We start from the raw sequence: 24,340 nt of genomic DNA on the forward strand, positions 1-24,340 counted from the left end.
GAGAGAGAGAGAAAGAGATTGGAAGCTGTGTCGCAACTCTGAGTTTCACGTATTACTACGATCATCAGGCAACCTAACAGTAACATCACTGAATATCATCTACTGACAGAGTGCCAGTACTGTACTGTATGTAGATAGTAGATGAGGTACTATTAAAGGGCTTTGTTTGTAGAAAGTTGGTATACATGCACAAGTGGCTCAAGATTCGACACTGGTTTTCAACATCTTGTTCCACAACGAGAACATGAGAACATAACATCCCGGGTAAACGGTGTGACAAGCAAAAGAGGAGGTTAGTTGAGCAGATTTCTAGTAGTAAGCACAAACCAATCCAGCTGGCAGCAGGTGTGTGTGGGAGGGGGGGGGGCATGCGCGTGGGATGCATGCGGGGGCCAGGGCCCAGTCGCAAGCTCAGCGGCAGCAGTACCAGCAGCTGTAATCGGCAAGTCAACATTGAAGTACGTAGAAAGCAGACAGCCAACTAAAACTGTTCAAATGTTCACAACTGCAATCACACTAGTAGTTAATAACGCTACCCCAGAAAGCGCTGATCGTTTCTGGAGAGCTATTTTCGCAGATCAAACGATTTCACCTCGCCAGTGTACCAGGTCAAAATTCGATTTGGATTACAATGTCAAATACAGGCGCAGCGCTCAGCCCGACAAAGACCCAGCCAGCACCAACTCGGCTGCACAGCGGAAGAGGCGCAGTTATAAAAATAAAACAACAGGATATGACCAGCACACCCGGCAGACAAGTGTGCAGTACCGAGAGCACAAAGACTAGTGAACACAGCACTGGGCATACTTCAAGTAGTATATGTATATAGACTGAGATAGATACCTACATGTCCTGATGACTGATGTGTCGTGCAACGAATGGTAACGTAGAGACAAGACTCTTCAAACACTGCCGAGTAGAATTCTGAATGTAGCACTGTCTCCAGAGTTGAATAATGCTACAGAAAGCACGGACCATGGAGCGTACTGCCAGGCTTTGAATGTGCCATGTGACAGTTACATTCGGTTCAGTTTGGTTACGATCACCACGCGCACGGACTGATCAAACGATGTGCAGACAGCCAAGCCCTCCTGCAAGCGCATAGTGACACACACACACACACACACACACACACACACACACACACACACACACACACACACACACACACACACACACACACACACTTGTTGCTCACTGCCAAAACTGGTCACGTGGGTCTCCCCGGGAGAGGGGAGAGAGACTCAAAAGGAATCTTGGAAAGATGACTCAACTGGCTATTGAACCGCCCAACGGCCGACACCCCCTGAAATCCCCAAAACTCTGGGTGGACTTGAAAATGATCCCACTTATGGGCTCACCACACCTCAGTAAGTGGGTGAGGACAAGGTGCAGAAAAAGGATTGACGGCATCAGAGTATCCGTCCTGGGATCCAACTGCAGTTACCCCTGCCCCCAGTGAAGGTAATACTTGCTACTAGTGTGGGTGGCTAAATCAGAGTGGATCTGATCTAAGCGTCACTAGCATCATTGATTACACAAGAGTTAATCTAGCCAGAAGCAGTCCATGGTTAACAGGTATGTATACTTCAAATAGAAAGTAATCTGAAACCAACAAAGGTGGCAGATACAACAATACACCTTCAAGCAGCCGAGCCTGTTGGCAACAGACCCAACACAATCAGGCATAATTGTACCCACCAACCGGACTAGCTGGCACACACACACACACACACACACACACACACACACACACACACACACACACACACACACACACACACACACACACACACACACACACACACACACACACACACACACACACACACACACACACACACACACACACACACACACACACACACACACACACACACACACACACACACACACACACACACACACACACACACACACACACACACACACACACACACACACACACACACACACACACACACACACACACACACACACACACACACACACACACACACACACACACACACACACACACACACACACACACACACACACACACACACACACACACACACACACACACACACACACACACACACACACACACACACACAGATGCACACACACACGCACATTATTAGAACATTCGCACTGTACAGTTGTATTATCCAGCTCCAACCTTGATCATCTCGTAGTCCTGAGGATGTTAGCGTAGAAATTATGTTCTGAGAACTGTGAAGCTTGCTGTTTTCGGTCAGTTCTGCTTTTTTCACATGCAGTGTGGGCCACATGCAGTGGCCATTGATTATCCATGGGATCTGTACATGACCATGACTGTTGGGTCTAATTGAATGAAGTGAATGCGCCACATCAGAAGAATAAAGATTATTAATTTATTTTGTTCGTTCGCCAAAGCTATATTCGAGAGATTATTCGTTCGAAGAAACCCCATTCGTTGCATCACTAAATTGCGCGTACCTTATCCCGACTCCAGTCCAGACTGGAGATTGGCTGCGTTGACACAGTGACATTCTGTATCAAGTCCACATTGCCCACCACACCTTCTGCCTTGCCGTCGTCATCAACATGCGTGCGTTTGGCTGGGTACGAGCTGCAGATGGAGGAGACATAACACTCGGTCAATGTAAGTAGATGTGCATACCGGTACAGGAAATCACTGCTCAGTGAGCCTGTAGACCGTGATGAAAGTGCAACATGAATGAAAATTCAACCTGACCCAGTTTTGAATGAAGGAACGACCAGCATATTTATCAAAGGGACTGCTCCGACTTCGCCAAAGCGATGCCCTGTGATTCAAGACATGACGCATAACCACATGCCAGAATCGAAACGACAGCGGCACCCATTGCAGTCATGCTGTATCCAAGGCAACACCAATAACTATTTCCGCCAATGTGGCAGGAACAGACACACTAGCAGTGCAGTTGCAGCCGCAACTGCAACCGCACCATCTCTATAGCAGTATAGGGACACTGAGAGAGTAAAACATAACAATAATAATTATACACACAGTTGGTATCCAGAGGTTGTAGAACTGTAGCCAATGCCCCCCCCCCCCCCCCCCCCCAATTTGGTTGTGTTACCAGCACATCTGGCCCATACTCTTGGTAGGAGCCACCTTTACACATACACACTGCAAAACATATACAAATGCTTATCACTCTTCTATATCGCCCTCCACTAATTCTTGTGATCCTTGACTGATCCCATGTTAGCCGTACGTATAGGATATTGACCAAGACGAGGTCTATATCCTATACATACAAAAAATTACTTGTATGTTGGCTTACTATTTCCATAAGTTCATACTGCCGTTACCACCGCACGTCATAAAGACATCACGGTTCTGTGGCAGGTGTCGGGCACACCACACCGTCGACTGCTTGACCTGCATCAGGGGCAAGAGAAGCACAGCGAGCGAGCGTGTCAAGTTCACAGCTGGGGAAAAGCCGCTGAAACGAGCAGAACCTAAGCCATCCAATCACGCTGTACACGTACTGTACATGTAGGAACTTACCTTCTCTGTCAGTGAGGCAAAGCCCTTCTTTGGGTGCTGCGTGCGCATGTCATAAAGTGAGTAGCAGCTTTCCAGGGTAGTCACCGCAAGTTTGTTCATCTGTATGTCTTTCCTGTCAAACTCCACGCAACAAACCTGGAGGACAAAGAACGATGCGCGAACAACATCCGTCTAAGCACACATTATCAATGCCAACTGAGAATGGAGAGATGGCAATCTTGGATGAGTAGAAAAATCGACCTTCATAGGTACAAGCAGGAGTATAATAATCCCCCAAGAGTGTGTACCTCCTGATACCCTTTCTATGGGGTACGCCGACGGCGAAAACTCACATCACGTGGTGCAGTGTCACAGTTGTACGTTTCCAGCCCGTTTTTAGCGAGCAGCGGAGTAATAAAAAAGCACTCTCTGACAGAAACTCACTGCGGGTATGCAAATCTCCAGCATGATCGTGGCAGATATTCAAATTGCGGGCACGCTATGCTTCGTTTGTACGTAGTACAAACGTATCTGAGACACGTGATGTGAGTTTTCGCCGTCGGAGACCCCATATGCAGAGTTACACACTCCTGGGGGGTTATATACTCTTGGTACAGTCAGTATCGCCTATAGCGTTGGTGTTTGATTTTGAGCATTTTATCACTATAAGCGATATATTACTACGACCGATACTGCATGTAATGTATGCGAGTGGGATGTCAAACGACTCAGCGTGCCGTGCACATACGCACTACATACATGTACAATGTCATGTAGCTGGCTGTAGCTCCTGACACAGAAAATCAGCATTTCCTCACGATGGAGGCATATTGTGGCAACAACACTCACTGGACAAGCTCTTCACGAAAAAGCAACACCCTGTTCTCCTCTAACATCGCTTGATTTTACATCAATAACTATAACCGATGCAAAAATAATGTAATAAAGGTCTTTTGAAATAAGAATTTGATCACTATAGGCGATATATTACTATAGACGATTATTACTATACGCGATAACTGTGTATACTTAGTTATGGCAAATGAAAATGAATTTGAGAAATTGATCACTATATCCGGTATATTACTATAGCCGCCAACCTTATAGGCGATACGGACTGTACAAGTACACAATATTGGGCTAATTCTGCACCCTAAGATACTGCAGAAAACCGTTTCTCCCAGTGCAGACTGTGCCACAAGACGGTACACAGCCAGGACTGGCATTGCCAAACAAGAAAAAGAGCCAGGAGAATCGACACTACCAAACACTTCTGATAAAAGACAATGCCCAAAACGCTAACCAAAGTGTCATTGCAGCATGGTCAAAGCACTTGTACTCCATTTAGTCCAGATGGGTGAGGCTTGAGGGATTCAAAAAAATTGAGCCTCATATTCAAATAAGCAGGGTTGATGCCCCAACGTTGCTGTGATATCACAGGAGACTCCCGTGGCCAGCTTACCCCGTTCTTGACGTTGGTCTCCCAGCGTAAAGACATTGTGCGCAGGTCGAACAGCTTCACGTCGCCATTGTCGTAGCCGGCGCACACGCATCGGTCCGAGTCGGTGTGAGAGTCGCCTAGTCCAAACACACACAGTAATAAAACCCCACCACAGTCAGCACTACCAACAAGTATGCAACTGTGCACAGTCTGGAAAAGCAATTCTTGAATACAATACATGTAGGCAAAGATAATAAAGTAAGTATAAATCAATGCAACCTCCACTCACACCTCCACTCACACCTGAAAACTATACCTGAAGTACATGTACATTGCAAACCAAGATGGAAACTACTGTAGCAGCAAGGCAATGTAGCTAAAAAAAACACATTAAATGTTTAACTTCAAATGCAGTGCAAAAATCATGCAAAACACCCGCATGTAATAATCCATCATCAAAAGGAAAACTTACCGAAACACACCGCCCAGCAATCTCTTCTAGTTGTGTCATCGTCAGGTTCCATACATGCAACCGGCGTTTCCTGTTGTCTTGTGTCCCATACCTTTACCGCGCCTGTACACGATGCCAATGTCATCACATACATGTGCATGTGTACATCCAGACACAGACACACAGACAGACACACAGACAGACACACATACAGACACACACATAGACACACACACAGACACACACAGATACACACACACACACACACACACACACACACACACATACACATACACACACACACACACACACACACACACACACACACACACACACACACACATACACACACACACACACACACACACACACACACACATACATACACACATGAACATGCAGATTATAAAACATGAATTTCCACCATGTGCATAATCAAAACTATTATTTAAAACAACCAGAAGGGGGACCACTACAAAACCTAGTCAATAGTGTCACTGCACTCACCATCACGCCCTCCAGTTACTATCTCTGGAGCACCGCCGCCGATTCCTAGACCACCACAGGCATCTATGGTGTTGACAATACCGTCATGGGCTTTGGCGGCATACACTGGTAGGTCAATGTACTCAAGATCCCTGTGTGTACGCACAGACAGACAGACCCACACACACACAATTGTACAGAAGCACACACTGTGTCCACGCGCCACGGGGAACGTGTGTGTCAAAACATGGATTCAATGGATCTACGACCACTCTGAGCTGGTCACAACTGACGAGATAAAAACTTGACAGAACCTTCACGGTCATTATCGCTATTCGGAATACATGACTTGCCAAATATTGGATCCGGTAAAGAAAAGTTGTATTTCGCAGTGAGGTTATTTCACAGTCATGGCACTGGGGGTCACTTCAAGACAACGAAAGCTACAACCCAGGGGATAAGGCATCAAACCAGCTATATTCTCTAATTCAGCATTTCGGACGAGAAGTACCAGACTAATTTGCTCTTCTCTAAAAGCTCACGAAAGTTTCCTCCTTACAACCTTCTGTATGGTTTTCAAGAGGAGAATGAAAAAGATAATAGAGAGGTTCCGCATAACGTAATTACGTTAGTAAAAAGCGTAGTCGATCTACGGAAAGTCTTACGTAAACTGCATGCGCATCTGTGTTCCGCCATACGGAGTTTTCAAATCACGTAGCTGCCCTTGGCAACTCCGAACGCGGCAGTGTACGACCAGATCGACCTGGGGAGAGAGTCATAAATTTGTACCCCAATCCACTTACGGACCAGCTACGTTATCAGAGCCCTATCTACGTACTCTACGTAGACAACTTTCCGTAAGTAGAGTGCAAACTCGAGAATTCACGGGTTTTCCCCGCCCACTAACGTAAAGTTGCTCAACTTTACGTAGTGCGGAACCTCTCTAATAATGATAACTGTGGGTCGTCAAAGTAGAGAAATGAGCCCTACTACACTGAGAAGGTGATGCAGGACGGAAAGTGACGAAGTCCTCGCCATGTAACTAACCAGAAATACGACCAGGCGGCAATCATCACATTTCCATACCTACCAACCATCGCGATTTGGCCCGGACCGTCCCGATATCCAGGGTGGTAATACTGTAATACGCACCCAAAAGTGCATTCATCGCACGCCTCACAGCTACATTTGTACACATGTTCAATAGGTATGTCATCATGTCATTGTCCCGATCTCAGCTTTGCAAAGGTTGGCAGGTATGCATTTGGCAGCACTCACCATGTCATCAGCTTGCCCTTAAAGTCACCGGTGGCTAAGTGACGTTGCTGAAGTGAGGTAGCGCCAAATGTTCCACACTTGAAAGATGTCTGCTTCTCAGCCTGGTCAAGAGAAGATCATGTACACACACACGCACGCACGCACACGCACGCGCACGCACACACACACACACACACACACACACACACACAGGTACACACTCTGTCTGCCTGTCTCTTTCTCCTGCTGATTGGTCAAATCTTCACATCTCAATGCATTCTGATTGACTAATATTGTGCTGCTGCTGATTGCTTTGTTTTCCGCCTCGTTCCGTAAGTAGTATAGCTTGAATTAGCTTGAATTAACTTCAACTATGCCACCAACTATGCTACCAACTATGCTACCAACTATGCTACCAACTATGCTACCGCTGCTATAGAACTACCAACTATGCTACCGCTGCTATAGAACTACCTACCGTATTTCCCCGATTATAAGTCGCACCTTTTTACACTAAAGTTCAGAGTAAAAAAGGGGGTGCGACTTACAATCGAGCGTGGCTTAGTACTGAAGTGAATATATCGAAACAATATTGTTCAAACCTAAATATGGGGGTGCGACTTATAATCGAGTGCGACTTATAATCGGGGAAATACGGTACGATGCTAACGCTGCTATAGAACTACCTACTATAGTCCATTCACCAGATTGGGGCCCATGGCATAGGTTTTTCACAGGCTCACTTCATTCTTATTCAAGATGGTGATGTCGGTGACGTATATAGGTCCGAAATATTATAGCCGTTGTTTTACACCTACAGGGAACTGAATACGGTGAAAATTGATCAAGATATGTGCAACAAGTATTCAGACACATGTATCAGGGGCCCCGATTTGGCGAGCGGACTATACTGTCCCTCCAGGAAATCGCGATTCCACGGATGCAACAAATTTCGCGATTTTGGCCCAAACCCGATTTCCCGCGTTTTCTGTTGTTTTCTGCACTATATCTCACTTTTTTAGGGGCCGTCCGTAAATATCGAACTTTTTTCACCAAACGAATTATTTTAGTTTAGACCCAACCCCTCCCTCCCTCCCCCTTAGAACGTAAAAATTGTTGACATATACAATGCATATACAACAAAACCCGCAAGTGTGTAACTGCTCCTATGGCCATGTACATGTATCGAACTTTTCTGAAACGAAATTGATCAACCCCCTCCCACCCCATAACGAAATTATTTCGTTTCGTGAAAAAAGTCCGATAATTATGGACGACCCCTTATGCACTTTTCACGCAGTTCTTTCCATGATCCTGTAGGTTATTTGCACAGTACGACTCCCGAGTAGATATACGATGCAACAAATTTCGTGATTTGACCCAAATCCGCAATTTTCTGCAAATAATTCCGCAAATTCCTGGCAAGTTCTGCATGTGTCTGCACTTTTCGTCGCATTTTTTGTTACTTTCTGCCGCAATTTCTTGCGCCAGTTTTCGAGAGTTTTTTCCGCAAATTCCCGCAGGGACAGACTATAGTATATGATCTGCGATAAGTACACTCAACATTCAACTGTCGATCTCGATTAGTGCCAATAATGACTCCTTCCCTCTCAAATCTTGGCAAGGACTAGGTGAGCTTGTGGAGCTGACTGGATCCTTCAATCAACTATATTGGTTGATGACCTGATTGGGTTTTCACTGCGTGACGAATGTATATGCTGTTGTCATGGGATCGGTATTGCATATGTCTGGCATGGCACATGTACGAGTACATGCACAATGCTTCAATTCTTTTTTAATTAATTTTGTTCCAGCAAATGGCCTGGTACAACAAAAGTACTTCGCGTTCAAGCCTGCAGTTTCTCACCTCCTTCCTGAGCTCAAGTCCTCCTGAAGATACTTCGTAGACCTGAAGTGCACCAGTGCCACGTGGGTGACTGCCCATTGCCACGAACTTGGCACTGCATGGTATCCACTTGGCATCGTACAGTGTGTAGTTGACGTCCTTTTGCAAATGGACAATGATCTGGGGTTTCTCTAGCGCAGCAGCCATGGCTCAGTCTGTGCCTCCAGGCTCAGACTCAGGGAGCAGCTCGCGAAAAGCACTATGAATAATCTACTCCAATACTAAAAGATGATAGAATCTACGGTGATTGAATTATTTTGTTGATGGTCTACTATACAGAACTTCATTAAAATTTAAAAAAATTAATGAAATGAACAGAAAATTTCCACCCTTTCAGTATCGCCAAAATAATTCCTTGAAGGCAGCTAGCCTACAGTAATTCTCTTATTATGTGAAATACCGGTGTGCAGCTCGCTGACAAAATACCAAGCTGCGAAGACAGTCACACGATTATTTCACAAATTACAGAGTCAATGAACCACTTCATTCGTTTTGTCTTTTGAAAGTTTGATGAAGTCTACAAAAAGTGTGCAAGGGTTTTTTCGTGCATTTGATTGCATACTCTGTGATATTTTAGGTTGTCATGGGAGTGTTTCCCTGGCACCAAGCAAGGGGGCTCCCCAGTCCCCACATAATTACCGGTATGTACATCTGGTACATGGTCTCTCCGAGAATCTACTGACTGACTGACTGAGCTCTGTGCACATGTGACGTGAGTCTGAACCAGGGAGTCGTAAAATACGACTCCCTGGTCTGAACTCGATCGATACCGCTTCCATTTTTTGTTCAGAATCCTGGCCTCACATTACCTGCCAGTCCATGGCATGGACATGATGTATCTGTAAGAATAAGACTTGTGGACTGCAATGGTCCTGAGTTGTTTGGACTGATGGATGAATAGAATGGTGGACTCGGATTCAATGTGTACCAATGTACCGGTACTGATGATGACTATGTACACTCAATATGGAGGATGGTGCGGCGTATTTGCAAGAGTAGAATCTACTCATACTCTTGGCATCGGCAAGAGTACATAACCCCCAGGGTTCCACCCAGGGTTATGTACTCTTGGTATCCATGGTATCGGCAAGAGTCCATGACCCCATTATTATGGACTCTTGGTATCGGGTAGTGCACTGGCCCGAAGCAGTAATGCTACAATGAACGCATAATCCTGATCACCAAGACATAACATGTGTAGCTGAGGATTGGAGACATCTCACTTCACTACTATAGTAGCTTCGACTTGATGATCAAGCATTTGTATTTCACGGTACAAGTGCTCAGTTCATGAAGAACAGGCCTTATAGAATAAGGAGCACATAGACACGGTGGAAAGGAAAGAAGAAGCAGACAAAACTATATAAAAAAAGAACCAATTCAAAATTTCAAAATCAATATCCAGTTGGGCATGTAAATTACAAAATAATAAAACCACAGTGCACTAGTGCTTCAGCTGAAGAGGGAGAAACTGCACGAGTTACGAGGCGTAAAAAATTGGCAAAGCTAAAGATAAATAACTCAAGCATATCCGATGGCTCTTCACGTTAAAAAAATTGAAAAATTGTTTGGCTGCCCAGGCGAAAGTAAAAGCAGACCATCTGAGCCAGCAGATATGAACGAGAAGAAAACAGTAAAATACGAATACCGTATTTTAGACTACACGATTGGGATTGACATTTAGTGCCCGAATGCCACCTTAAGACAGTCAGTGGTGATCCACAATGCTCCAGAACATCTAAATTGAAAAACAAACAAAAAACAACGGAAGGTCCAGCCTTCGGTGCAGGTCTGGCTGGCTACATGAGTCACTCAGTTCATGTGAGATGGATATAAACAGCAGATTCGGTGTTTCAAAAGTCCTAAGTCGGCGCAAAAGAGAAGAATAAAAACAAGTAAAGGGAGGAGGACGACACTCACGACATGCTTGCGCCTGAAGATAGCATTGTGAGTTCAACTATGTTGACTAAGAGAGATTAAAAAAAACACGGAAAACTGACCAGCAGACAGGTGACACGTAGAGGCAGATGAGCCGTCATACCATCAAGTACAGAGGAGGTTGAAAAGCAGACCGACGACGCATGCGCACGGGCCACTACAGCGTGAGCGCATTGGCAGCACGCAGCAGTTCCATGCTGGGAAAGTGCGTGGAGGTCTGGATAACATCACGCAACTGTTTGCCGCTCACGCACAGGCAGATGGGGCGGAAGAGCTTGGGTATGTTCTTGGCTCCGCGCCGACCATGCTGCAAGTCCCAGGTCACCAGGCGCAGTGCAAGCAGATGCTCAAACGCCTGTGTGTAGGGACACAAACAAACGAGAGCAAAACCATAATTGACCACTGCATCAGCATACGAGTACTAGCAAAAACAAAGGCAACACACACACAGTGGTGCAAAGTAGTAGTGAACCCCGCATCGCATACAGCGAAACGTCAGCAATATGGATAGTGGGGCTCTAATAAAACGCCCTACCCGCCCACGGGCAGCAGAAAAGTGTACTTAGTATCTGAGGTTCTTCTTATCCCAATACAGTAACACCTGTCAAGGAGACCACTCGGATAAGGCGACCACCTGTCCAAGAAGACCATTAGTACAACCAGGACCAAGGGATGCTATTTCCAGTCAAATGACCCTGGATAAGGAGACCACCTGGTTACAGAGACCACGTTTTCAAGGTCCCTCGAGCGGTCGTCTTAAACAGGTTTCACTGTACAATACTACGTCAGTACCCAGTATAGGGCAATACAGCCGTGTCCCGGACAATGTGCGTGCAGGTGTACGTCTTAGTGTGCACTAGGAGAGTTCCACTAAGCCTTCAAAGGCCATCAGGATCTATCCGTCAGCAGGGTTCTAGCTAGGAAAATCTGCAGAAGGCAGTAAGATCAACACTGGGGCCGCATAGCACTCGGTGCTAGCTGGCTCACACCACCCAGACCTGGCTGAGCAGCACAGTACATGTACATGTAATATGGCCCAGAATCTGCGAAAACCAGGCTTAGGGTGAAAATCATTTTTTTGAGAAAAATGATGTTTTGTAAAAAGGTTGTGTCGCGTGGACGATCGAGTGCAGCGAAGTGGAACCAGAGAGAATCTCGCTTGTTTGAAGAAGAAGCAGTCATGGCAGGAAGGGTTTCAGTAGTCAGGGAAGTCAACGGGCTTCCGGTAGAATATTCCTTGCTACTCCTCTAGTCACAATGAAGAGTTTTTGAGCTGAGCGAACGGATTCCATCTCCTGCACACAGGGATGGCGAAATGTCTGCGCTAGCTGCTGCTTGCGGAAAATGGTGAAGAAACCGTCTCCAGTTAGAGTCGGGATGGCGATAGCGAGGAGAACCTGGACGACATCGATTCAGCCAATCGAAGTACGGAGATATTAGTTGTTTCTGGGCCTCACGCAAAGGGAACACGCGCAGCAGAGCTCATACGTTTGCAGCAAGTTCACGAGGAAAAAGGCTTGAAGCGCAGTGTGAAAACTGTTTTGAATTGAAGTCCTTGGCGATGAAGTGCTCCTGTACTCTGTAGTACTGAATGCCAGGCGAATGAGCGAGCAGATCGAGAGGCCCCCACTCGAGACTTTCCTCGCTGGACAGCTAGCTCAGAGCTGCAAGGGATTGTACATGCCGATATTTCACTTGCTGGTCAGCACCAAGCAGATACTGCAGCACGCCAGCACACTATGCGCATACTATGAACAGTGGAACAGTTTGAAAGGCTGTGTTCTTGCTTGTTTCTGAACAGTTGTACTAGATTCACCCTTCAAAAGGTGCCATCTCAACTAGAGTCGGGTTTCCTTGTGGTGTGTAGCGCCAGAGCATGCCAGGACATGTATTCAGCCCCAGAATGTGCTGAGTGAGGAGCAAACAAAAATAATTCGTGCAGAACTGTGCATTGCCACTACAGCCTGCACCAAGGGGCCACAACAAGCCTGTCCCCACATGCCTACCTTGTCATGTCACCAAAACAAAAATCATCCATGTCTCTTCCTTCAGTCTGGTGGATCTCTCTTCATTTCTTTCCTGTGATAACAATTTTGTGTTTTTTTTGGATTTTTTAACACAATACCCTGGTGTGTTTGAGATACTTTTAATACCACTATGAGTCGACCCACACCTGTAATATTTTGTTTCCTGACCTCCAATGCCCAGTAGAAGCTGAAAACGGGAAAAAGTCATTTTGTGAAATTTCACCCTAAGCCTGGTTTTCGCAGATTCTGGGCCATATGATATAAGGGGCCATCCGGCATTATCGATATATTTCACGAAACGAAAAAGTTTAGTTACGACCCTCCCCCACCCACCCACCCCACTGAACGAAAAATATATTGACTTGACAGCTAGAATGGATTGATGTTTCAGCTATCCATATTTTTCATAACGAAACTCTCCCCGACCCACCCACAAACGAAACTTTTTTTCGTTTTGTGTAAAATATTGATGATTTATGGACGGCCCCTAACGCAACACTGACCTTGGATGCAGCTGTCTTGCTGACCAGGTGAACACGACCGGCCGCAAACTTGGTGTAGTCTGAACAAGCGGAGCAGAGCGCAAGTAGATCACAAGCAGATACTTGTACAATCAGCTATATCTGCCTGAGTTCAGCAGAAGATTAGTAGATGCACATGGTATTAAGGTGGCTCAAGCTACATGTACGTGTCTCTCTAGCACATGCCCCGCATGTCCTCAGTAAACAGGTGGACAAGAAGACTTCACACCCTCTGCCTTACCATGGTAGACCATTTCAAAGTTGATTGCTCTGCTGCCCTGATGTGTGGCAAGACGGAGAAGGCTCACCAGCAGACAGACATCAGCCAAGGTCAGGCCTGAAAGAAAACAAGGCGAGAGCATGAACATTGGAAGGAGGAAGAGCCATACAGCGGTATTTCATCATACATGCACATATTCAGCAATACTACAGCGGCGCTGGTGAAATCAAACCCGATGTGAAGCATGCATGATGATGATGGCAGCATATCAGCAGGTGGAGGACACACTGCATTGTGATATGCTGTCATCATCATACATGGCAACTATCAAGCAAGGCTGGCATATACCACTGTACTTGTACATGATTGTGTGTACACTGTACACCCAGCAATATTCGTACCCCTGCCGGGGGCGTCAAGGGCCGTGCAAGGCTGGAGTGCCAAATACGCCCAAGGGAGAAGAACACGCTGACACGACTCTCCAGTCTCCAGTGTTCACTGATCGCATGGCAGAGTTGCCACTCGGTACAGTCACTAACTACATTATGACTGTATGCTCAACACCTGACAAGTCCATACAAGTCTGACAAGTAACAGTTCATATACAGATATTTAGAAAAGCGATCGTGTCAGGTGTTCTATTATTGTGAGCACACTGCTACAACCAGGCAAACCGATCAAGATCAATGGCAACACGTACGATTAACACCTGTCGGAGTTTTATCATAGAAAGCGGCGCGCTGCAGAGGAGCACAGAACACGCCTGTCTTACCTCTCAACATGGTCATCTTGCCATCTTCATAGGGCTGTGACAAGGACTGCTGGAACACACTGGTGCTCACCAACGGCTCAGCCTCGCTCATGTAGCAGACAGGCACTGACTGAAGTATCATACAGGAGAGCACACCAAAGCAACATGTAAAGATTGTAAACACATACACAATAGCGAGAGTTCCCAGATTACCTGGAGTGCTCAGCACCACAAGGATGGAGCATTACCACAAAGGCAGAAGAGAACAGAGACAGTCGTCTGAGGATGGCCTTAGCTTTGCCTATGTGCATGAAACGCAGTGTTACAACAATGACCTAGCCGGCTGTCTCTGTTCTCTTCTGCCTTTGTGGAAACACATACATGTACATGGTTGCTGTCGGATGATGATCGGTAAAGCTGTGAAACTCAGAGTTAAAGCAGAACCGCTTTGATTCCTTCTTTCCAGTGGGTGTAGATGTACATATGCAGTGGTCAGCTATTATATTGTTCTCCAGCCTTCAACTAGCAGCGTGCAAGGGTCAAGGTGTGCCACAGAGACGCTTGGAGATGCTTCTTCCTTTCACACCTTTTTTCGTAGTTGACATATTTCCATTGGTAATTTCTCGGGGTGAAACAATCATGCCGACTACTTGTCAACTACTCATTATTGTCGTACTCGATACTTGCTAACAGTCGCAAAAGGTGCTCATCAAGTACTAGGAAGGCTTTCCAGCCACCAAAGTTCTGGCTAAACAGGCAGGCCAAGCCACTAACAACTCTGATAATGATATTTACGATGGAGAACTGTGATAGCGAGCGGTCTGGCATCTGTGGTCCCATTACGCTGACGTGCTTCATCACTACTTCCTCACAAGGGAGAGGAAACGGTAGCACTATTGTAATGCAATTGAACACCAGCCCCCGTCCTGTTCTTTGACGACAACTGCAACACCACAACCTGTAAACAGGTCCACAAAACAACAATAATCCTCATCAACCAATTTAACGCCCATACAACACAACCCACCAGCAAACGACGCAGCTCCCACACGCTGAGGCTCAACTCATGCTGATATCGTAGCGAGTCCAGAACGCCTTGATCACCCAAGATCGATTCCTACACAGCAAACACACATCAAAAGAAGGAGAGATTGATAAAAGCAACCCATCACATTTCTAAGAAGAAAAGAGGACCAAAGAGCTACAAGTGACGCTATACTGTCCACTAACACCACCAGTTACTTTACAATCAGCTCATGCGATAACATTGCACGACACTCATGAGGTCATCGAGATGATCGAGATGCTCAATGCACAGACTACCGAAACAGGCATACAAATGCTCTATACATTCCTTTTTCAATGCACTATTCAAGCATGCCACAGCGCACTACTCTCATTCCTAACAAGCATGCCACAGCGCACTACTCTCATTCCTAACAAGCATGCCACAGCGCACTACTCTCATTCCTAACAAGCATGCCACAGCGCACTACTCTCATTCCTAACAAGCATGCCACAGCGCACTACTCTCATTCCTAACAAGCATGCCACAGCGCACTACTCTCATTCCTAACAAGCATGCCACAGCGCACTACTCTCATTCCTAACAAGCATGCCACAGCGCACTACTCTCATTCCTAACAAGCATGCCACAGCGCACTACTCTCATTCCTAACAAGCATGCCACAGCGCACTACTCTCATTCCTAACAAGCATGCCACAGCGCACTACTCTCATTCCTAACAAGCATGCCACAGCGCACTACTCTCATTCCGAACAAGCATGCCACAGCGCACTACTCTCATTCCTAACAAGCATGCCACAGCGCACTACTCTCATTCCTAACAAAGGTCAGTAGATGCTGTGGAAACCATTGGCAAACATACGTGAATGTGCGTATTCCACTCATCTCGGAACTTTTCGTCTGGAAACGATGACGGAAGATAAAGCAAAGCACTGCAGATACGGACACAAACACACACACACATATACACACACACAGCGGATGGACAGGCACCCAGACAGACACAGAAACACACATATACATACACATAGACACTGACACACACACACACACATACGTACATGCCCACAGCTCTGACCGGAACTACATAGCATCAGGACTTCAATTCCGTTCAAATCACTCAGACCAAAGTTCATGCGAACACACGCACATGTAAGTAACTGACAAGTTAGGACGCCACCAAAGCATGAGGGTAATCTACCAATGACCGAGCCTGCCATATAGAGAATGATACGAGGGCATTCAATAACGAAAAATAGCGAGAGAGAGAGAGAGAGAGAGAGAGAGAGAGAGAGAGAGAGAGAGAGAGAGAGAGAGAGAGAGAGAGAGCGAGCGAGCGAGAGAAAGAGAGAGAGTGAGAGATAGACAGAGAGTGAGAGAGAGAGAGAGTGAGAGAGTGAGAGAGCGAGAGAGAGAGAAAGAGAGAGAGAGAGAGAGAGAGAGAGAGAGAGAGAGAGAGAGAGAGAGAGAAAGAGAGAGTGAGAGAGAGAAAGAGAGTGAGAGAGAGAGAAAGAGAGTGAGAGAGAGAGTGAGAGAGAGAGAGTCAGAGAGACACAGAGAGAGAGAGAGAGAGAGAGAGAGAGAGAGAGAGAGAGAGAGAGAGAGAGAGAGAGAGAGAGAGAGAGAGAGAGAGTCAGAGAGACAGAGAGAGAGAGAAACAGAGAGAAATACAATGACTTCTATGTTAGTGAGAGACAACATATATGCGTATGCTCAGGTGTTACACCGAGACTCTCTGTGTTCCTCTTACCGACTGATGTCCACATACAGCTGGAAGGGCATGGCATGACGAAAGCTGATCGTACGCTGTGAGAAGCGAGACCGCACCCGCTTCTCCAGGAGGCCCAATACATCCTGGTGAAAAGGGCCAACAAGTGCAAGGTACTGATTCAACTCAACAAACAAAAGGAGAGAAAAAGGAGAAAAAACGTGCAACATACACACTGCCGAATACATGCATGTACAAAAAGAACAAGATGGCATAAGTAGTATCCTTGCTTACAACATGTGGACTCAGTGCCACGACGGTGAGAGGAGTGGCAATAGTCTGTGCTACGTCAAACAAGTTGTACAGCAGCCGCTGATCACTGAAACTGGTGAACTCCTGGAACTCATCAAGGACAATGACGATGCTTTGTTGTCTGCTACTACCTGCATGACAGAGATGCACCCACCCACCCACATGCAATCACACGCATACACATACACACACACACACACACACACACACACACACACACACACACACCTCAGACCTGCCCATCGCGGAAGCGATGATAGCGAACAGCTATGTTAGACATAGCAACTTGTGCTGGGATTACACCATTCAACAGCTTGCAAGGCTGATGAGTTGACCGTCACTATTTTTAGCCTGGTATCCACCACACAGCTGATTGAAGTGACTTTTTCTGGCCAGTGAATCCCTATAAAAATTTTGTCATTTTCACACACACACACACACACACACAGATTCAGGCAGTCACGCACGTACACACGCACACAATAGGTACACCCATAGCTCAGTTATCTGGACCTCGGTTATCTGGACCCACTTGAAGTTGCAGGCACTTCGGTCTACCGGGCAGCCCGTTGGATGGAGTTTAGTGGACGTTATGACTTTTCAGATCTGGCTCGAAGACTAGTCAAAAAATTAATGACCGTATGGACTCTGGACCTATTGATATTCTGAGCATACACACATTGCCTGGTCGCGCACTGCCCGGATAGCTATAAGGGCACACACACACAAAGCGTATGCTTCTCACCCTTTTTTAGAGCCTTCAGCAGTGATGACAGGCAATCAGCAAAGGACCCCTAACAGTTAGAAGCGAACACAAAAAGAAAGAAAACATTGTAAACCGCGAGGAAGCACACACGCACGCACGCACACACATAACAATTACATACATACACAGTACACAGCATAAAACAGTTCATGCCCAGTACAGTATGCAACACACAAGACAGAACAATAAATGACAGTGCTCTACACAGAGATGGTACGAGACGGACACCCCCAGGGTACAGTACGTCTGCGTGTTTCTGCGCACTTGACATGCTGCACTTGTTGTTGAACTGCACACACTAGCAGCACCTGATGAACTGCAACCTCGTCATAGCCCTTGTGGTCCAGGTAAGCCGCTCTAGGAGCTATTTGCTGACACCAATTTACACATTGCCGTTCGGGCCTGGTTTAAATCTGGCTTTGGAAAATTTATTTTTGATTGCTATCAGGTTCGGCCTCATTTCCTCTGTGCTGCGCTGATGAGTCCACAAAGGACGAAACAGTTCTGTCCGCAGATTGAGTATTTCGCTCCTGCTCTTGTAGCAGTTGAGCACTCTTGCATGGGGTAGTGCCTTTGCTGTTTGCGTTATGCAGAGCTCACTGACTTGTCAGTTTGAGCACTCTGGCAAGGTACGTTCGGGCCTGATTGGAAATTTTTTATTTCCATTGCTATCAGGTTCGGCCTCATTTCCTCTGTGCTGCGCTGATGAGTCCACAAAGGATGAACCAGTTCTGTCTGCAGATTGAGTACACTTAGTCTGTAGGAGCAATCTTGAACTTGCTCAGGGTCCATCTACTAGTACCACCACTAATCAACATTCATCCAGCAAGCTTGGCCTTGCGGTAATCCGTTCAAGAATCAACCGAAAGAACGCCGTTAGATCAGTAGACTGCGGTCCCTTCTGTTATGCAAAGTTTCCCGAGAAAAGAAAAGAATGACACCGGATTTGGAACCGACGGATTTGTCCTGCTTAGAACCCGATGTTTTAAGACCCATCGCCCGTCGCCCACTGATCAGTGAACAGTCACCCGGATTCCACAGACTTAATAACCAACGCCACATACCGTCTGTAACTGCTCCTGGTCAATGGTCTGGTTGAGTTGTCTGGCAATACATTGCAGTGACATGCGCGTGTCGTTCTGCACCAGCCCTGCACCAGCCAGCCACAAGACAACAGAACACAGCAGAGCCCAGGGTAAGACAATATACAGTGAACCTCCAGCCATACATCCCACTTTGAACGATCAATGCACATACTTATTATTCTTTGAATCTTTTCACTCTATCCAACATTTCGAATTCAATGGGCTTTGCCGCTTAAATACAAGGTCCGAGAGGAACAAGAATAAGGAGGATTGATAACAGCTGCTCAATAGGCGAGCGGTGCGCAAAAATCTCCAAAAGATTGATTCATTTCCTTGGATATAGCAGACTATGGAATATAATCACACTTCAGAAAGAAAGAAAAACTTCAGGCTCCTCAGAAGCAACCTTTTCGGAAAAAAATGTACAAGTACTTTCGATGCCTTCTCACCATGTGGAATTCAGGCAAAAAAAAACCCAAAGGAACAAGAACAATGAATTAAGTACAGCAGAGAGGTGATAGAATAGTGCAACGAAGAGAAGCCGTAAACAACAACAGTGAAATGTGTGACGCCATACCCATAGCAGGAATGACACAAAAAGGTGCAAGTGTGGAGAAAAATCTAACAAGTGTGCAACATGGTGCGACAACAATAGACCAGCAATGGATCTAACTAACGCGTTAATTATGACCTACCTAACAGCCTAAGTGTGAACTTTTAAAGTTGTTTCTGTTTGCATAGGTCAGGCGTGTGCATATAAACAGCTCGAAAACATGCAATAATTTAGCACTGCACAGGCGACAAAAGGGAAAGCAATCTTCTGAACACACAGCATGACATTCAGGATGCTAAAAAAAGAGATAAGCAATTATGACAATTATGAAGACTCATATTTATCAGAACTTAACATCAAGACAATCGGAATGTGCGGCGGACAGTTCCAATGTCACGTTGCCAGTAGCTGTCGACTCTGCCGATGCCGGAGGTGTCGCCAATGCCTCTGATCTTGTCTCCAGTCTGCTGTATTCCACTTGATGGCATTGGAAGTACTCGTGGAACATTTTCGAAATCGAGATCAAGCCTGCTTCCACAAGGATTCCTTGTTCGTATCAAAAAGATTGTTGTAGCTAAGTGACATTTATGACAATACAATGGATGCCAACTGACCGGCACATTAATATCTCGTTTAAAAACCTCAATATGGTGTGATCAATACTTGGCAGTACACGATTGTGCTCACCATTCAGTGTGATAACAGCATAGGCGCCGTTCAAGCTTGCTTCCAGCTCCAGGCGCTGTAGCACACGTCGTAATACCTTCAAAGTCCATTGTGCACAAGCATGCATTCCCGCGCACACGGATATCACAGGGTAACACACGCACACACACACACATGCAATCATGCCAGGTGTACTCGGGCCACTGTGTTCCCACCGACCAGTGTGGCAATGGGATTAGCTTGCTCTGTGCATGCTTCTCAACATGCACACAATGCAATGAGTGTGCCTACGTTTCGACATCAAGAGTGAAAAAGATATGCACACAGAGCCGTACATGCAGCACCCATGTGCTGCGATGTGCGTTCCTGTACACGCGTATTGTAAGTTTTCACATGCACAACCAGAGGCCAGACTTCACTTGCCACCCATGCGCCTCCGCATGTGCATGCGGTCATGTAGTCATGTATGTGCATGTACACTGGTATGTATAATTATTAATTAACTATGAACTACAGCACGACAGTACCCAGAAAAGGCATTCAGGAGCTATGTCATGACAAGCACATCTAAACATACTCACACAGCATGCACACACCCACGCACCTTTCAACAGAGGTAGGTAAGCAGCACGCACGCATACATAGGAAGGGCACATGCTCTACTTTAACCTCGTTGATAAAAGTGCATTCATACATTTCGTCGTGATGGTCTAGCATCACAGTACAGTGCATAGAGTGCAAGACTTACCAGTGACTTGCCACTGCCTCGTGGTCCACTTAACAGCACGCTTGTACTCTGTCCAAACACGATGCAGCGGTGCAGCAGCTCCAGTAACTCCCTGTGCAAAACATTACATGTGTGTATACAGTGGAACAACTCACTTAATACTCTAAGACATACACTTTTGCTTAGTACTAGGGTTGCAAGGAATAGTCGAATATTCAATTGCCTGCCTGGAAAACGCTTGTTTCACAAACGCCATGATAGTTCCACCACTCACTCCACTGATGAATAGAAAGCTGAAGCGTTCCAAAAAACGAGAGAGCTTGGAAGCTCAGGGCCCTACGCTATGCTTTTTTGCCTTGATGACCTAGGCAAAAAAAAGCATAGGGATGTTATAAATTTTTCATTTCTCCAATTTTTTTCCAAGACATAACCTGGGATTCGAACCCGCACTATCGCCCAGTATGCATGCATCTCCCTATACATCAGGGAGTTGTATACATAATACGACGAATATTGTGGCCAGCTGTTTGTGGCCAGCTGTGTTTGATGGTGCGGTAGGGTACGGGACAGATACGGGAGCCAGCAAATATTGTGGCCAGCTGTGTTTGATGGTACCGTACGGTACGGGAGAGATACGGGATAGCGCCAGGCGTGACACAAACAAACAAACAAATATTGTGGCCAGCTGTGTTTGATGGTACGGTACGGGAGCCAGCAAATATTGTGGCCAGCTGTTTGTGGCCAGCTGTGTTTGATGGTACCGTACGGTACGGAACAGATACGGGATAGCGCCAGGCGTGACACAAACAAACAAATAAATAAACGAGAGAGCTTGGAAGCTCAGGGCCCTACGCTATGCTTTTTTGCCTTGATGACCTAGGCAAAAAAAGCATAGTAAATTTTTCATTTCTCCTATTTAAAAAAAAAGACATAACCTGGGATTCGAACCCGCACTATCGCCCTGCATGCATCGTTAATCCGAAACGTATCGATTATTATCGATTAAGCACCACTGACGACAAAACTCACCATTTTGCATCATCTACAATCAATTTTGAAACTTCAAGGAGAACAAAAATAATGGAAACATCGACTGTCGCACAGGCACAAACTGATTCTGAAGGCTACTTGTCCAGAACAGTGAGTTCCATGAAGCAACCGGAACGAAAGTTCGCGGGTATGAATCAGTGCGCGGTGCAGAGAAAAGAGCCGCGTGTCACACAATAGATCTAGAGTACATCAGGTAGATCTACCGGGTACGTGTGTAGCGTGTATCCAGAGCATGAGCAACTCGCTCTGCGTGCTGCACGCGTTGATTGACACATCCGTGCATGCGCGCATCGACTCGTACTCTGGTACATGTGCTGCACGCATGCAGTAAAGTCATGTAGAGTCACACTGCACCTGCCGGATATTTCGTCGTACCGTATAGTATGTCGTACGAAAATGCTGTAGCGAATAGAAAAATCGTAATCGACTAGATTTTTTCGACTAATTAATCGACTAAACCACATAATCCTTTCAACCCTACCCGATATACTTCGCATACATACTAATTCTTCCAAGTTGCTTCACGTTATGATCTTGCATTCGAAAGCTCTATTTGAATATTGTGGCCAGTTGTTTGTTGTGGCCAGCCGTCTTTGATGGTACGGTTAGTGAAGGGGACTCAGTTGGTTTGCCCAGCATGTGCCCTAGCAAGTACAGCTTGCTAACACCAACGCCAATGCAGTTCGCTTGCGAATTTGGGACCCCTGAGACATCGACACCGTCACACGTACTAGTATGACTTGCTTGGACTTCCTAATGTGCGAACAGGTATTGCGATCAGCATAACGCTAACTCAATAATGAATTGACCAGCGTTTGGTCGATCCAACTACGTAAATTGGGAGTTCAAGCAGTTCAAAGCGACGAATCCTTGATTGATTGGCAAAGAGGCTCCTCATATTTTTACTTTTGCACATAATTCAGTCTTTCTGCTTCCTTGCTTATTTATAACCAGATACTTTCTTAGATTTCGGATTCGTAGTGATTTGATCACAGACAAGAAACACAAAAATTAAATAGAACACCACGATCATTCAATAAACTGTTGAACGGTACCTTTCGGAGGAGGACAGTTAGTTTCTTGTACTACGACCATTCCTGATTTTACAGTATTGACAAGAGTACATAACACCCTGAGTATGCAGCGCGGATGGGTTGGCGTCACGGCGGAATTCCGGGACTACTTATATCGTTTTAGTGACGTAGTGCGTAAAAGCAGGATTCAAGCGGATCTCTTTCTGCACAACCGCAGCTCAGTTGTACGCACTACACCACTTCCCATCGTTTATCTGCACCAACTATGATGCAATCCCGGAATTTTTGCCGTGACAGACACCAGAAAAGTCACAAGCGGCACACTCTGGATTTCATGTACTGTTGGTATTGATTTCATGTACATGTATTGTATATGCCTTGCTAGAAAGATTTAACATGTTTTCGAAGTCGACAGCATGTAACGGAGGACGCTTCGAAAACATGTACTGGTACATGATTGTATTGTTCGTTGACTCCGAAAGCCGTAATGTCAGATACACGCTAGGCTCTAGCACATGTATACTGTGCATGTTGTAGTAGATGACAACGGAAGTGTGGAGTGTAACATCGAACCCATCCACTATCAAGAGTCCCAACCAGGTGATGCACCAATTTTAAAATTTTGAATAAAAAAACAAACAACCAAAGTCCGACTTGAAAGCATTCGCCCTACCTATAATGTTCATCCAGGCCAGGCATACATTCGGGAAGTTCATCTCCAAACAGACGTGAGCGCAACAACTGCTGCGCCACCAGCCAAGACATACTTCACTACATCTGTCCACTTCAAAAATTACATGCAGGAACTACTTTTTTCATTCATAATCATGTCGACTTCTTGACTTGAAAAAAGACAAAACTCAAAAAGGGCTACAATTATTTTTTGTACAACCGCGCCAAAGCCGCGAGCAT

The 24,340-nt window shown here is 45.9% G+C and overlaps 2 protein-coding genes across 2 annotated transcripts; both read right to left on the minus strand.

Annotated features, from left to right (window-relative positions):
- Positions 1 to 211: 211 nt before the first annotated feature.
- LOC135815372 (dynein axonemal assembly factor 10-like) lies at positions 212 to 9,550 on the minus strand. Its single transcript, XM_065328658.1, has 9 exons — positions 9,005 to 9,550; positions 7,159 to 7,259; positions 5,902 to 6,032; positions 5,416 to 5,517; positions 4,965 to 5,080; positions 3,524 to 3,658; positions 3,297 to 3,394; positions 2,464 to 2,596; positions 212 to 1,091 (listed from the first exon to the last, which is right to left on the minus strand). Exons 1-9 carry the CDS (start codon positions 9,188 to 9,190, stop codon positions 1,017 to 1,019), a joined length of 1,077 nt encoding a protein of 358 aa, XP_065184730.1. The 5' UTR covers positions 9,191 to 9,550; the 3' UTR covers positions 212 to 1,016.
- A 695-nt stretch (positions 9,551 to 10,245) lies between these two features.
- LOC135815373 (origin recognition complex subunit 4-like) lies at positions 10,246 to 24,288 on the minus strand. The gene is made up of 13 exons (XM_065328659.1): positions 24,102 to 24,288; positions 21,366 to 21,456; positions 20,639 to 20,714; positions 19,378 to 19,463; positions 18,293 to 18,341; positions 17,530 to 17,678; positions 17,278 to 17,381; positions 16,390 to 16,459; positions 15,528 to 15,617; positions 14,522 to 14,630; positions 13,771 to 13,866; positions 13,512 to 13,570; positions 10,246 to 11,336 (listed from the first exon to the last, which is right to left on the minus strand). The coding sequence occupies exons 1-13, from the start codon at positions 24,191 to 24,193 to the stop codon at positions 11,139 to 11,141; spliced, it is 1,269 nt and encodes a 422-aa protein (XP_065184731.1). The 5' UTR covers positions 24,194 to 24,288; the 3' UTR covers positions 10,246 to 11,138.
- Between the last annotated feature and the right edge of the window lie 52 nt (positions 24,289 to 24,340).

Source organism: Sycon ciliatum, chromosome 4 (assembly GCF_964019385.1).
Source record: "Sycon ciliatum chromosome 4, ocSycCili1.1, whole genome shotgun sequence".
Classification (NCBI taxonomy): domain Eukaryota; kingdom Metazoa; phylum Porifera; class Calcarea; order Leucosolenida; family Sycettidae; genus Sycon; species Sycon ciliatum.

Coding starts and splice junctions, on each gene's coding strand:
- LOC135815373 (XM_065328659.1), bottom strand. CDS start 24,193: ATGTCTTGGCTGGTGGCGCAGCAGTTGTTGCGCTCACGTCTGTTTGGA. Junction 20,715..21,365: donor GAGGCAGTGGCAAGTCACTG/GTAAGTCTTGCA, acceptor TGGACTTTGAAG/GTATTACGACGTGTGCTACA. Junction 13,867..14,521: donor CAAGATGACCATGTTGAGAG/GTAAGACAGGCG, acceptor GTTTTCTTTCAG/GCCTGACCTTGGCTGATGTC.
- LOC135815372 (XM_065328658.1), bottom strand. CDS start 9,190: ATGGCTGCTGCGCTAGAGAAACCCCAGATCATTGTCCATTTGCAAAAG. Junction 5,081..5,415: donor TTGCTGGGCGGTGTGTTTCG/GTAAGTTTTCCT, acceptor TGTTTGGACTAG/GCGACTCTCACACCGACTCG. Junction 1,092..2,463: donor TGGACTGGAGTCGGGATAAG/GTACGCGCAATT, acceptor ATGCGCTTGCAG/GAGGGCTTGGCTGTCTGCAC.